At 41.2% G+C, this 13,966-nt stretch overlaps 1 protein-coding gene across 1 annotated transcript; it reads left to right on the forward strand.

Moving 5' to 3' along the window:
• The first annotated feature begins 12,812 nt into the window (after positions 1-12,812).
• On the forward strand, positions 12,813-13,157 carry LOC141600905 (secreted RxLR effector protein 161-like). The gene has a single exon (XM_074421164.1). The coding sequence runs from the start codon at positions 12,813-12,815 to the stop codon at positions 13,155-13,157; it is 345 nt and encodes a 114-aa protein (XP_074277265.1).
• The last annotated feature ends 809 nt before the right edge of the window (positions 13,158-13,966 follow it).

A 13,966-nucleotide genomic window follows, 5' to 3' on the forward strand; every position in this document is an offset into this window, starting at 1 on the left:
CATTACTCTAAACCATGACATCTTCTTGGGGAATCGACATCATCGGAAAGATCACCCAGCCGAAATAGGAGGTCATTATTTCATTTTGGTGGCTATCGACTATTTTACCAAATGGGTAGAAGCGGCTTCTTATACTAGTCTCACAGCCAAGAACGTGGCAAAATTCATACAAACCAATATCATCTGTCGATACGGTTGCCCACATGAGATCATTAGTGACAATGGGTCACATTTCCAGGCTGAGACTGAGCAATTGCTAGCTAAGTACAAAATCGGACATCACCATTCCTCGCCGTATAGACTACAAACTAATGGTGCAGTAGAGGCAGCAACCAAAAACGTTGTCACAATCCTCAAGAAAATGATTGACAATTATCGAGATTGGCCAAGTAAGATACCATTTGCCTTGTGGGGATATCGCACATCATTTAGGACACCCACTGGGGCTAATCCTTTCTATTTGACCTACGGTATGGAAGCCGTGCAACCAGTCGAGCTCGAAATACCATCCTTGCGTATTCTACTCGAAAGTCAAGTCCCAGAAGCCGATTGGAAGAAGGATAGATATGAAGAACTCATCCTCCTGGATGAACGAAGATTGCGCGCATTACATAATGTGCAAACGTATCAGGCACGTATCAAACGAGCCTTCAACAAAAGGGTTAAGCCAAGAAACATCAAATAAAGAGACTTAGTTCTCAAATCAGTTAGAGCTCTTTTACCCGTCGATCCATGAGGAAAGTTCAAACCCAACTGGGCCGGACCATTTCTAGTCAAGTCCATACTCCCGGGGGGTGCGGTTAGAATCACAGACCTAGATGGGAATGAATTTACTAACCCAACTAACCTCGACCAACTAAAATGTTACTATGCCTTGAATAAGAACAAAAATGCGCCTCGGGTAACACCATGTATCGCTCCTATGGCACGGAATAAAAAACGGCCCCTGGCCAGCTAAAATTAAGTTTATGTCACCTTGCTCTTGCATTTTGACAAATCGTCATCCTCATATCATCAAATAAACTGAATTATGCTTTAGGAGTAAGTAAAGCTCATGCTTATTTTCTAGTTCATTACAAGCTCTTGCTTAGAATAATTATTCTTTTACATTTACTTGAACTACGTGAAAGGGTTTGATTTCATTTAAAAAAATGAATACGTAGGCAATCCTTCACAGGATACAACCCACTATTATTTTTAAATGTAAATAGAAGGACATTTGCATATGCATTTGGAATTCGACAAGAATAATAAAAGAAAACCACAACGGTTGCATAACCAATTAACCTTTTATTCATTTCCTTCCATAATAATAATAGTATGCCACATAATAAAAATAATGCTAAAATAAATAGGCTAGGATTCTACAAACCCCACCATTTTTATTACAAACAATAATAATAATAATAATAATAATAATAATAATAATAATAATAATAATAATAATAATAATAATAATAATAATAATAATAATAATAATAATAATAATAATAATAATAATAATAATAATAATAATAATAATAATAATAATAATAATAATAATAATAATAATAATAATAATAATAATAATAATAATAATAATAATAATAATAATAATAAATAATAATAAGACTTAGGCTATTTTTCCATTTTCTCTTTGCCTTTGTCATTCTTGTCATATTTCTTATCTCGACCACGAGCCGGGCGCTCCTGCGCTATCTCAGATCTAATCACCAACGGTCTCTCTCGTGGTCTAGCCTTGCCATTCTTATCAACCACCTTTTCGACGACAGGAGAGGTCTTCGGTTTCTTCGACGGATGAACAACTCGGAATCCGGCTTCATCCTCTCCCTCAGTCAAGTGCTTCTCTTTCTCTACGTCACGAACCTTGTAGTCAACAGGCTCGCGCTTCCTTAGCCTCTCACGCTCCTCAGGAGTAGTAGCCTTCCTACACTGCAAGTAGGAATCTGATACCCATAATGCGCTGACAGAAGAGTTTAGGAATGGCCCACTCTCTTCGGCTCTCAGTAGTAAGCGCCATAGCAGTCTGAGGAACAGTGTCAAGCCTCGGAATCATCTACTTCAATCCAACCTGCCTCATCAGCCTCTCGGGGAAGATGCATATCATGAATTCCAAACCAGGAATGCGCACCGATCGGGTAGGATCCAGAGACGATACTCCAGTGACAGACTTAAGATGCCACCATGGTACAATCCATCTAATCAGGGGTCCATCCTCGTTCTTCAATTTATTCTCCCAGTAGTTGCAAACCCTAGTAAAATCCACCATGTAAAGCCTGGTCCTCATTGCAATTGAGCGAGCATGATAAGCAGGAACATTAACTGGGGGCTCGATCAGTCGAAGACGCTCCATAAGCCAAACCTACCAAAGCAGGTATTAGTATCCAAAAAAACAAAAAGCAAAAGCAAAAACAAAAAAACGAAACAAAAAACAAAAACAAAAAACGAAACAAAAAAAAAACCGAAAAAAAAAACGAAAAAAAAAGAAGAAAAAGAAAAAGTTGTATTCTTTTACCTGCAAGATGATGGGACTTCCTAAATAAGGAAGGTCGCGGTTGGCTTTCCTGTTATCTAACCCCAATAGGATCTCTCCTAAACATAGGCAAGCTGGGTTCCTGCGCAGTTCCATCTGCTCAACTAGGCTCAAATAGCGAGGATCACCTTTCATATCCTCATCAACATGCCCTTGAAGGACATAACCATGCAATAGGCAAAATCCAAATGCCCTACGCCTCGCCACATAGGAGATAGAAGGGTCTGCCATATTTATGAATCGAGTGATAAAATCAAGCATTCGGACTCCTTTTGAGGTCACAAGGCGATCAACCTCAGCTCTTGTCAATCCAAGCAAATCCCTAAATTTATTCTTATATCCTTGAGAAGTAGAGGGTATAGCAGGCATATGTTCTGGGTCTAAATCGCCAATTGCAGCAATTTCTTCAGGAAACGGACAGATATCACCTCCAGGGAAGGCAAACACGTGGAAGTTCGGGTCCCAATACTCAAGACAAGCATCCAAGAACGGTTTGACGACCTTAATTAGCTTCAAGCTCAAAATCGATCCAAAGTTGTAGGCACCCATATCGTGTTTCTCCACATTTGAGAATTCGTTGGTCCATTGTTTGAGACGGATTTCTAAAGTACTCATGATGTATGATTAATTAGAGAGTTTTTATAGGCGGAAGAAAGACGGAAGAATTATGTGAATAAAACCTCCATCGACGTCTATATTTATACTAAAAGCTGTTTCCTAAAATCTGTCAGGACGGACACACTGGGGAAAGGCCGCAGCACCTGCTGCGCTTCTTCAAAGGGACGCAACTCATACTGCGCCTCTTCCTCAATTGTATTTCTGTGATTTTCCGCGTTGGATCTTTTCTAATTCCTTAAAGCATAATTTCCTATTCGTGTGGGTTATTATTTTTGGCAATTTCGTCCAATTACCGTATTTCGAGTTTCCTAATTCCACGGGCACATATTTCGAGGCGAGATCGGCATTTTCTTCAATTCAGCACACTTATCCATTTCTTTTTAGTTTTGTTTTTTGGGGAATCATTTCACCAATTTAATTATTTATTTCTTCAAACTTATCCATTTCTTTTTAATTTTTTTCTTTTTGGGGAATCATTTCACTCCCGTTTCATATCACATTTCAAACTTATATGTTTTCATTTTCATTTTCTTAGGGGGTAACCCTCCCTACCGTCCGGTCATGTGCGGCAAATTTTTTTGCATTTTTTTCGAGTCTTTGTCTTGCGCTAATTTAGGCGATGTGTACAAATACGTGTTTTATGTGCAATTTTTATGTAAATTTCGGCAGTATAACGACATAAACCGTCATCTACCAAACCTGTTCAAAGCTAACCTGCAGGTAAAAACAAGACAACCCAGCAGCAAAGGCACTCAAGCCGTTATATACACAACCAAAAAGAGATATGTACACCAAACTGGGGGCTCATGCCCTAAACAAAGTCCGAAAGTCCAAAATAAAGGTCCTAAAAATGTACAAAAATGCAGTACAGCCAACAAACAAAAACAACAAAAAAACAAACGAACTACTGCTGGTCGCCGCCTAGCTCAGTAACTCTCGCCTCGAGAGCAGCGATCTCGGCGTCGCGGACCTCTAGCTCCCTCAACAGGCGAGTTGTCTCCTCTCGGGACTACGCTAGCTCTCGCTCCAAGTCACGCTCTCTCTGCAAATGACAAGGATTGGCTCATGTCAATCATTTCAAACATAAAGAAAGTTAGAAAACGAAGTAAACGGAAAGTTCATACCTGACGACCTCGACCACCAGCAACTACCGCGACGGCAGTAGCCCGTAGCCGGTTGGCTACCCTCCACAAAGCCACGAACCGAGATGGCGCTACCTGCATTTCAATAAACAAGGATTCTCAATGATTGGACAAAGTTAAACAAATACAAAAGCTAATTATTTAAGTTGGAGAACTTACCCTCCGAATCAGATGCTGCCACTCGTCCAGGCCAGCATCTGTCACCACCTCACCGAAGTCGCAAAGCTCGAAGATCGTCGTCATCCCCGCCACGTCAGTGTACTCAAGGGTCTCGGGGTACGCTAGGGGATCGACGCCTGCCGCCTCAACCTCCTGCAAAATTCAAATGGTTTCCATTAATCGATGATCATTCATCTTGTTTTCAAGCCATTCGAAATAAAAGTAAAGCACTCACCACAACCGGCCAGTACGCCAACCTCCGGTAGAGGAACGTCGAGTAGTCCTCGCCAGGAAGAAGGAGAGTGTCACCACCGACGTCTGCCAAGTCAGCCTCCCTCTCAGCATCAGAAGGCTCCCTGAACATCATCCGAGGAGGCTCGATGGGGACCATGAAGGCATCTCGAGAGCACTGGCGAGCCAAACACTCACCCAAGTACCACACATGACCCATCGACGTCCTCAGCAGCAACCGACTCGAGCTCCTGGGTCGAAGGACCTCATCCACAAAAGGAGGGACGCTAGTGTAGTCCGCCCAAGGCCTGGGCACCCACTCAGATAAGCAAACAAGAGGTCATTCTTATGACCAGTTCTAAAAGGAAGCGATGAGAAAGCAAATAAAGGAAAGTGATACTCACGCCACTCAGCTGCAGGGCGTTCACATCCCGTCGACAGACGTCGTGAGAAGAACGCTGACTCTTTTTGCAACACATCACCCAATCCCTCACAACAGGATAGGCTCTCTCCCCTGGCTCCGTCCTCTTGGGCGTGAAGCCCGAAAAGTAGGAGTACACCCCCGCCTGCTATAAGATAATCAATAACGATCTTTCGTGTTTTGATGAGAAAAGGAAATGATATTTCATGATACGAAATGAAGGTTCATATATCCAACAGCAGTCCAGCACCAACAGTGGCAGGAGAAGTCCCCTTCTCTACCAGCCCCGGACGAACCATGGCCCTCATGTAGCGAATGAGGACCGCAAAACCAGCAGTGACCCAGTCCCAACGACCTAGGCCCCTCAGGTCAGAAAGGAAGGGAAGAAGCTTCGTCGACAGCCTCTCTCCCTTGTCTCCGAGGTAGAGCGAAGACAAAAACTACCAGAGCCACAAACGAGCTCTCTGCTCCGCTGTACAGGGAGGAGGAGCCGTCTCCCTCCCATCGATCGTCACCACCGTCGGGACCTTACCAGCAAAGTAATCCCTGACGTAGGAACTCGGCACCAACCCGGGAACCACAGCAGCTTTCGCCGCCAGGTTCCAACCAATCAAGCTCCTAGCCTCAGCCGAGTCCAATCTCATGGCTGTCTCCGGACACACCACAGCCTCGGTCCCACACGGCAAGCCAGAAATCATGCCGTAATCCTCCAACGTGACCCCAACCTCACCAAAAGGCATGTGAAAGGTCGAGGTCGTATCCCAGAATCGATCAAGGAAAGCTCGAATCACGCAAAGGTTAGCCCGGATCTTCCTTCCCTTGATATCCCTCCACGCTCGTACCAAAGCACCAAACGCTCCCCGCTCGATGATGGTCTACTCCTCCGCCTACAGTCTCCCGTAAGCCTCCATCATCGTAGTGTAACCCGAGAAAGACCTGATGTTCCCGGCCTCCTATTTTGATTCAAAGCGAGAGCTATCTTTAGCTTGAATGAAAGAGGAAATGGATAGCAAATGAAAATAAAAGAATGGTGAATTCGATTTACCAAGCTCTTCACCGTCCTGTAGGACAAGTGACTCTCCGCTGCCCAGATGAGATGTCGGTTATCCCATTTCTCAGCCCACTCGGGTGCTCCCCTCAGCTGATGACCGCCTCGTCCGACATTGGCCCGCCTCGGGGCCTCCTCCTCAACAGCCTCCTCCTCGACGACCTCGTCCTCAGCGGCCGCCACTGCAGCAGCAAAAGCCTCATCTAACGCCTCCTCGAGCGTACGAGAAGAGTTAAGAACAGTGTCCACGTCCATGGGACCTCTCCCTGATGTAGAAGCCTCGTCACCTGAAAAATTAAAGTAATTTAGGCCGCGTCAAGTGACGACGAGCCTTAATTAGGGGATTTTCGAGCCTTCAAAGCTCCGAAATCGCTCTTTTCTCGCCATCTTTGGCCATTTTCCCAAAACCCAACCGCTCATATGGTAATATGGGTCAAGTCAAGTCTAAGTTGAAGCTTAGTCATGGGTTCAAGTAGGAATTTCGACAGCATTTCGTTATAACGGTGATTATGCCCTAGAAAAGTGTCCTTAAAAAGCCGTCACAAATCAAAAATCCGAAATAGTAGGAAGGTTACCCATCATACAAGGATTCCAAATATCAAGTTTCATCACAAATGGGCAATCCTAAGGCTATTTTCGAAGCAATTTACGGTTCAGCTGTGAGACCGTCACAATTTCACTCAAATGCTCAAAACTCAATGAAAATTCGAAATGAATACATGGTTATGATTCTTATACTGCCAATTATCCATTTACAAAGTCAATTTTACAAGGCAAAATCGTTTGGGAGAAAAGCCCCAAATTTTCGACATTTTTAGGGTTTGAAACCCTAATTTGTCAGTCCAAATGCAGAAGATTAATGCAAAAATAATACACATACCTTGATTAGTCATGGCAAATGCAATATTTTGATCAAATTTTGGTGATAAATGGTTGGAATTTGAGAGAGTATTTGATGATTTATGTTTCAAAAATTATGAATAAAACACGATTTTTATCGAGTTTTTACTCAGACAGAGACACATCCAGGAAAGGACGCAACAAGTGTTGTGCCTCTTCCAAGAGACGTAGCTCTTGCTGTGCCTCTTTCTCCGTTCCCCTCCAAGTCAATTTTCGAAAATTCGTTATAAGTTCGTTATTTGTGGGCCCATCTTTGGTGCGCCTCTTCCTCAACACCATATATCATATATTTGGTCCATTTGATGTTTATTCTTCACCCGGACCCGTATTTTCGAGCAAACTGCGAACTGTCGCGGTACTTTATCAAGACCTCGCTTGCCACAACGAGCGAATACCCTATGACAGGTGTTTTGACACGCCTCGGTTATGTTCCCCCAGCGAGAGTTCCGGATAACCAATTGTCCCTCTCAACACATGGAGATCAGCCTCGATTATGTTCCCCCAGCGAGAGTTCCGGACAGCAAATCATCCCTCTCAACACGTGGAGTTCAACATCAATCTCGAGTTTTTTCCGAAGTTTGTTTGAAGACCGACCCAAGAAGATTTCTCCTAGCAGTTCCTACCGACGTCCTGCTACCCTTCAAATATTACATTTTGTTTCCCCTTGGAGTCCGACAGAGTAAGGAGTCTCAAGGAATCTCAGGTATGGTCTCTTCTTATGGCTGGCGAGCCTCCTCACGTAATCTAATGAACTTTAAACGACCCTCCCCGATAGTCGACAGACTCTAAAATATTCCCGACGACAGGTCCTTGGCTCAGACCCCTTGAGCTGCCTCGCGTCACCATAGTCGTCTGGTTGTAATTTTCGATTGACCTGATGGCTATACTCTGACTTTTGCCTTGTCTAAGCCTCAGTCAAAGTGAGGGCTCTGTAGATACCTCATTTCTGCACCTCCCGCAAACCACCCGGTGATGATTGGGCCGCATGTTTGGTACACGGAACGATTTATGACGGTTCGTAAGTTTATTGTCAAGTGATAGCTCAAGCACTTGTGTCAACCCCTTGGTCGTCATCTACGCGCCATTACGATCGTTTTGACAGTAATTAGAGTACATTTGGAGTCCGGGTCAAAAAACTGTCTTCATTTTCTAATAACCGTTTATAAATGCCGAGTCAGGGTATTCTGGAATGTTCCGGATATTTTATTCCATATTTTCAATATTTTAATCTTTGATAAATTATATCCCGAAATTAGTTTATAAATAATAAGGAAATCAAGATCAAACCGCAATTCCATAATAGAAACGCGGAAATCTTTCTTCCGCAGGAGGAAACCCTTGGGGAAAGGACGCAACAGGTGATGTGCCTCTTCCAAGAGACGCAGTGGCTACTGCGCCTCTTCTCCAGCTCCTTTCTACGTATTTTCAAATCTTTTCGAGATTTACTTCCAAAGTGTCACCGAAACCCTAATTCCTCCGTTTGATTAGTATAAATAGAGACCTTTGTTCCTCATATTTCTCACGCGAGTGTCCGCCCTTCTCTTCTCCCTTTGCATTCTAAGACCACGCTCTTACTTTTTGGCGTCTACGTGCTTGAAATTTCGACCACGTAAGCTCGGATCCTTCTGAGTACCAGCCTTGTTTTGCATGACCGACCAATTTGACCAACTCCACATCAATCAACTTAATCAATTTTGTTCGTTTTCCTCTTAGAGGGCACTTTCTTCATACATTAGAGTCGAGCATCAGTAAACGTTAACTTAGTTAATCTCATTTCGTCAAACATGTAAGTCTGAGGGTGTAAATCCCATCTTTTATCATTGTACTTTATTTTTGTAATCATTATTGTAAGGTTTACGTCGAAAGTATATTCAAAACCGTTTTGCAAAACCTTTATTCAAACCCTTTTTGCGAATTAACGGGAGACAGACGTCGAGAAGGAGCGCAGCAACTACTGCGCCTCTTCGAAGGGACGCAGCACCTGCTGCGCCTCTTCCAGAGGCTGCCGCAGTTCCTGCTCTCCTTCTTCTTCCCTCGTCTTCTATTATTTTCGTCTGTCATTTTTTGTTTCGTCTTCGATTGTTCTTATTTCATTAACACGATAATTTTAGTATGATATTTTTGACACGTAAATCATTAATAATTTATCATCATTAAATTCCCAACTTAAATCCCTTATAATTCATATTTGCGGGTTTTCGTCATTAAAATCAATTTGGGTTTTAGAGGTTCGATTCATCAATATCAAGTCTCTGAAATCCATATTTGGTATATTCGCATCTGTTATTTATCATCATCATCATTAGTTCGTCATTAATAAATCTAATAGCCTGATTAATTTGTCTTAGTTTGTTAGTTCATTATTAATCTTGTTATTAATCTTATAATTCATCTTGTAATTAATTCATTCTAATTAGCTCTAATTCATGTTTTATAGTTTTCATGACCAATTCATATGTAAATAATATAATAAACCACTTCTATCCGAGTAAAATATTATTAATCGAGCATTAAATTCACCAATGAACATTAACAACACGCAATTCCGGCTTCACGGCTAGAATTCAGGTCAGGAACAGACGCAGCAACTGCTGCGCCTCTTCCAAAGGACGCAGCCCTGCTGCGCCTCTTCCGGGTTGAATTCTGTCTCTGAACTTCCGTTGTTGCTTTGACCTAATTCGTTAGTTTACGTGTTAATTAATTATTACTCGTATTATCGCCTAATAATCTGTTTGTTTATTTATTTTCCCTTTCTTTTCTAAAACCGTCCGTTTTAAGTGTATTTTCGACGTAAATCGATTAACCCATTGTAATTATTGTAATTCTCTTTATTGCATTTTTATTTTATTCCTTTATTATCATATTGTTTGTATGCTCTCACATGTAATTAACCTAAATCTCTACTTCGACATTAATGTATGTTAAATTACATGTTCACCGACTTAGTATTAATTCACATGTTAGGATCAATTTAATGGATGTTGCATTGGATGCATATAACCTTCAACATATCGAGTATAGACAATTTCCCTAATCATTAGTAGAGGCCGCTATCGAGGCAGGCGGTATTAGGTGTTCGATCAAAAGAGCTTCCTAATACGTACCCTCACCCCTTACTCCAGATCTCTGTGAACATCCGTATTCATTGGCATCCACGAGAGTCATTCTAGACATAGAATGATAAGGGTAACAAATTCTTGGTGTTCATATCACTACTTTGTGTCTTGACATGGCATGAGGTATTTGAACAGTTTCCAATTTCCCACAATAAATTGGTGGCGACTCCACAAATGCAAAGCTTGCTCGCTTTCTACCCGAGCGACCCCCGTGGGCCTGCGTCCACAAGGAGTGACATCATAAAGATAAAAGACACGACTATCATCCCCAGGAGTAGTGTAGTAACTCGATTGAGTGCTAGTGTACTGACCTCCCTCAGTCAAAGTAGTAGCCTCCATCTACTCCCACAACCGCCAGTTGGTCAAGGCAGTGTTAATCCCTTCATGCATCCTCACCTCCCTCTCAATAACTGGGTCAAAATGATAACCATAATGTGAAGGAAAGGCTAGGCTGTGGCTGGAAAGAGCCAGGCAAGTGAGTAGGTGGTGCTTGGCAGATTCGAAAAAACAGTGTTGCTTTTGATTCATCGAGAAACGACTTCAAAATTTGCGTTTGAAAATCGCTTGTCAGATTCGAAAAAACAGTATTGCTTTGCTTTATTTTCGTCAATGATGGCCCCTTGAGACAACTCCTATGATCGATTACGATCCAAGACGGTGTCAACGATACATGTAGATTGAGGGTGCATCAATTCCTCCTTCTCTCGTCTCTTTTATTTCGTTTTTTATGTTGTTTTTCATTGTTTATTTCGTATTTTATTTCGTATATTATTATCGTTGTCTAACATCGTAACTTCGAAACTAGTTTAATACGAGTATGAGTTAAAGTTCCACCACGAACACCCGCATTGACTCGAGTTATGGATTAAGATTCACCAGATTGGCTGATAATATCCTCTCTCATTTACATATCCTCGTGTTCAAGGTAGGATGGACATAAATAAACTATCTAATTTGCGTTGTTTTAAGTAGTCTGCCTCACTATTAGTTTCATCCACTCGTCCAGACCTCTCGGTCGTAGTATATTTTTGGTTTGTAGTGTGTTAACAATTGACCTATTCGACGATTTAGTTCAATTCTTTCATTTCATTAGATAGATTAGGGTTTTAAAACAACATCTAATTTGTTAAATAAATCGATTTAACAATTCTATAATCTAATTGAATGCATCTCTTCTACCACTTGATTTCTCGCTAGTATAGGAGTACGTGATTAACATCTTCCTATTAACACTCGACGAGTTAAGATGTAATCTGTAAAGTATGACTTAATTCGATCCTTTAGGCCATGTAGAATATACACCCCATGCGACACCTTCTTACATCATTTCAATATCGCTTTCTAACTTGTTTTCAACTCGTCTTGCAAATCGATCTAACCTAATGAATCTTACCTAAGAACTAAGGTACTCTTGTGTTTAGGCCGTGTGTTTTGGCCATGTTTTTTATTGTCTTTATTTCGTTTTATCTCGTCTCTTTTACCCTTTGTTTTGGCTTTGAAATGTTGTTTGGTAGTTTGTTTATCGAGTTGTAATTTTCAAGTTTGTTTTACTTTTTGTCGAGTCAAATCGTTTTCCTAAAACCGTGGCCTTGTTTGGTTAGATCGTTGTGTTCCAATCCATGTCAAGGCGTAGTAACTCGCATGTTGTCTACGATAATATGGCCCGGTTTATGCTAATACATGTTTGAGGCATAGCTCTATATCTAGCCCAATAAGATCTCGTGAGTGTGCCCAATATGAGAAACACACGGCCAATTTCAGTCTTGTGGCCGTGGCTTCCCTTGCACGAGTCTAGTCCTTTTCTTCGGTGTTCATTGCACTCTAAAAGTGATCCTTGGGCATCGTTGGTCATGTTTGAGTCGTCTGTGTGTAGCGTTGTATTCTACATAGAGTTGTATCTTTAATCTCTTGTTGTGTCGGCATGAAATGCCTGGGTTGTAGTAGGGTAGATCCTAATGGCTCCCCTCTCCTCCTAAGCCGTGTATGCATTTTGATTGTTTCGATTAATAAACCAACATGCTAAAACAACTTTGAGAAAGTTAGTATTCGTGCATTAAACGACGTAGTCAAAACTTCACATGGTAGGGTTTTAAAACAATATTGGCATATCATATATCATAGTAGCTACGACCTTATTTGAAATCCAATACTTGACATAGTAGAGGCCGTTATCGCGGCGGGGTTAGGTGTCCAATTGGGCTTCCTGACACTTACCTTCACCTCTTACTCAAAATCTATGGTTTGTGGATCCGTCTAAATACCATTGGATTACGAGAGTCATTCATTCGAGTGATATAGGGTCAAGTATTTATCTTTAATCACTCGTAGTCGTTTGGCTTTATGCTTTTCGATGAAAAGTGCAAAGTTGACTTGAACGGTTTCAAGTTCCCATAAAACTTGGTGGCGACTCTAATTTGTCTTAATTCGATTCGAAGGAACCTTGAGTCGATATGCCCCTATGGATCTCGTGCATCCCGTGGGCGCTGTCCACAAGGTGAAACAATTCCTTTCAAGTAATTTTGATATGAAAGATATGGGTGAGGCATCTTATGTCATTGGCATTAAGATCCATAGATATATATCTCGAGGCATTTTGGGATTGCCTCAAGAGGCCTATATCAATAAAGTACTTAAAATATTCAGGATGAAAGATTGTTCACCAAGTGTAGTACCAATTGTGAAAGGTGACCGGTTTTGCTTGGATCAGTGCCCCAGGAATGACATTGAGAGAGAACAAATGAAGAATATTTCATATGCTTCAGCTGTTGGTAGCATTATCTATGCTCAGGTCTGTACCAGACCCGGCATTGCATATGCGATTGGAGTATTAGGAAGATATCAGAGTAACTCGAGTCTTAATCAATGGAAGGCTGCAAAGAAACTGTTGAGATACCTTCAAGCAGGTAGCAAGGATTACATGCTTATGTATAGACGGACTGAGAATCTTGAAATGGTAGGTTACTCCGACTTCGAATCGCTGGTTGCATAGATTCACGTAAATTCATTTCATGATATGTGTTTATGCTAGCTGATGGAGCTGTGTCATGAACGAGTGTGAAGCAAACCTTGACGGCTACTTCTACTATGGAGGCTGAGTTCGTATCTTGTTTTTAGGCACCTCACATAGTGTTTGGTTGAAAAGTTTCATATCTGCGCTCAGAGTTGTTGACTTTATTTGTAAGAATATATTGTGATAATTCAACTATTGTGTTTATGGCTAAAAATAATAAAAGTAGAAGTAGAAGTAAACACATCGACATAAAGTATCTAGCCATAGAAGAGCGTGTTCAGGAAAAGAATGTGATCATTGAACACCTTAGCACAAAGTTAATGTTTGCAGATCCCTTGACTAAAGGCATGCCAATTAAGACTTTCAAGGATCATGTGTTTGAGAATAAGACTTGGTTCCATAATGTATTACATTCATTAAGTTTTTGTAAGAAACTTTTATTATGTTGGATATTTTCTCGTTTGGATTTTATGCGCATATTTATTAAAGTTATGTTGAGAAATATCATCTTGTTTGAACCTCGATTAAACATGGAGCTTACTCATTAACTCTAATATGTGTGGTATGAGTGACTTGATATATTGTGATACATGGAAGATTAATTCTCGCTCTAAGAGACTTCGTCGTCAGGATTCATATGTTGTGTCTCTTGTTACATGGACCAAGTAGGAGAATGTAAGAATTTCATAAAATAAATAAGTATTACAATAATATTTAACTAAATTATTTTATCGAAATTAAGTTAGTTTATGCATGGTGAGATTTATCTACGATTTCGTTCCCACTAT

Source organism: Silene latifolia, chromosome 9, assembly GCF_048544455.1.
Source record: "Silene latifolia isolate original U9 population chromosome 9, ASM4854445v1, whole genome shotgun sequence".
NCBI lineage: Eukaryota > Viridiplantae > Streptophyta > Magnoliopsida > Caryophyllales > Caryophyllaceae > Silene > Silene latifolia.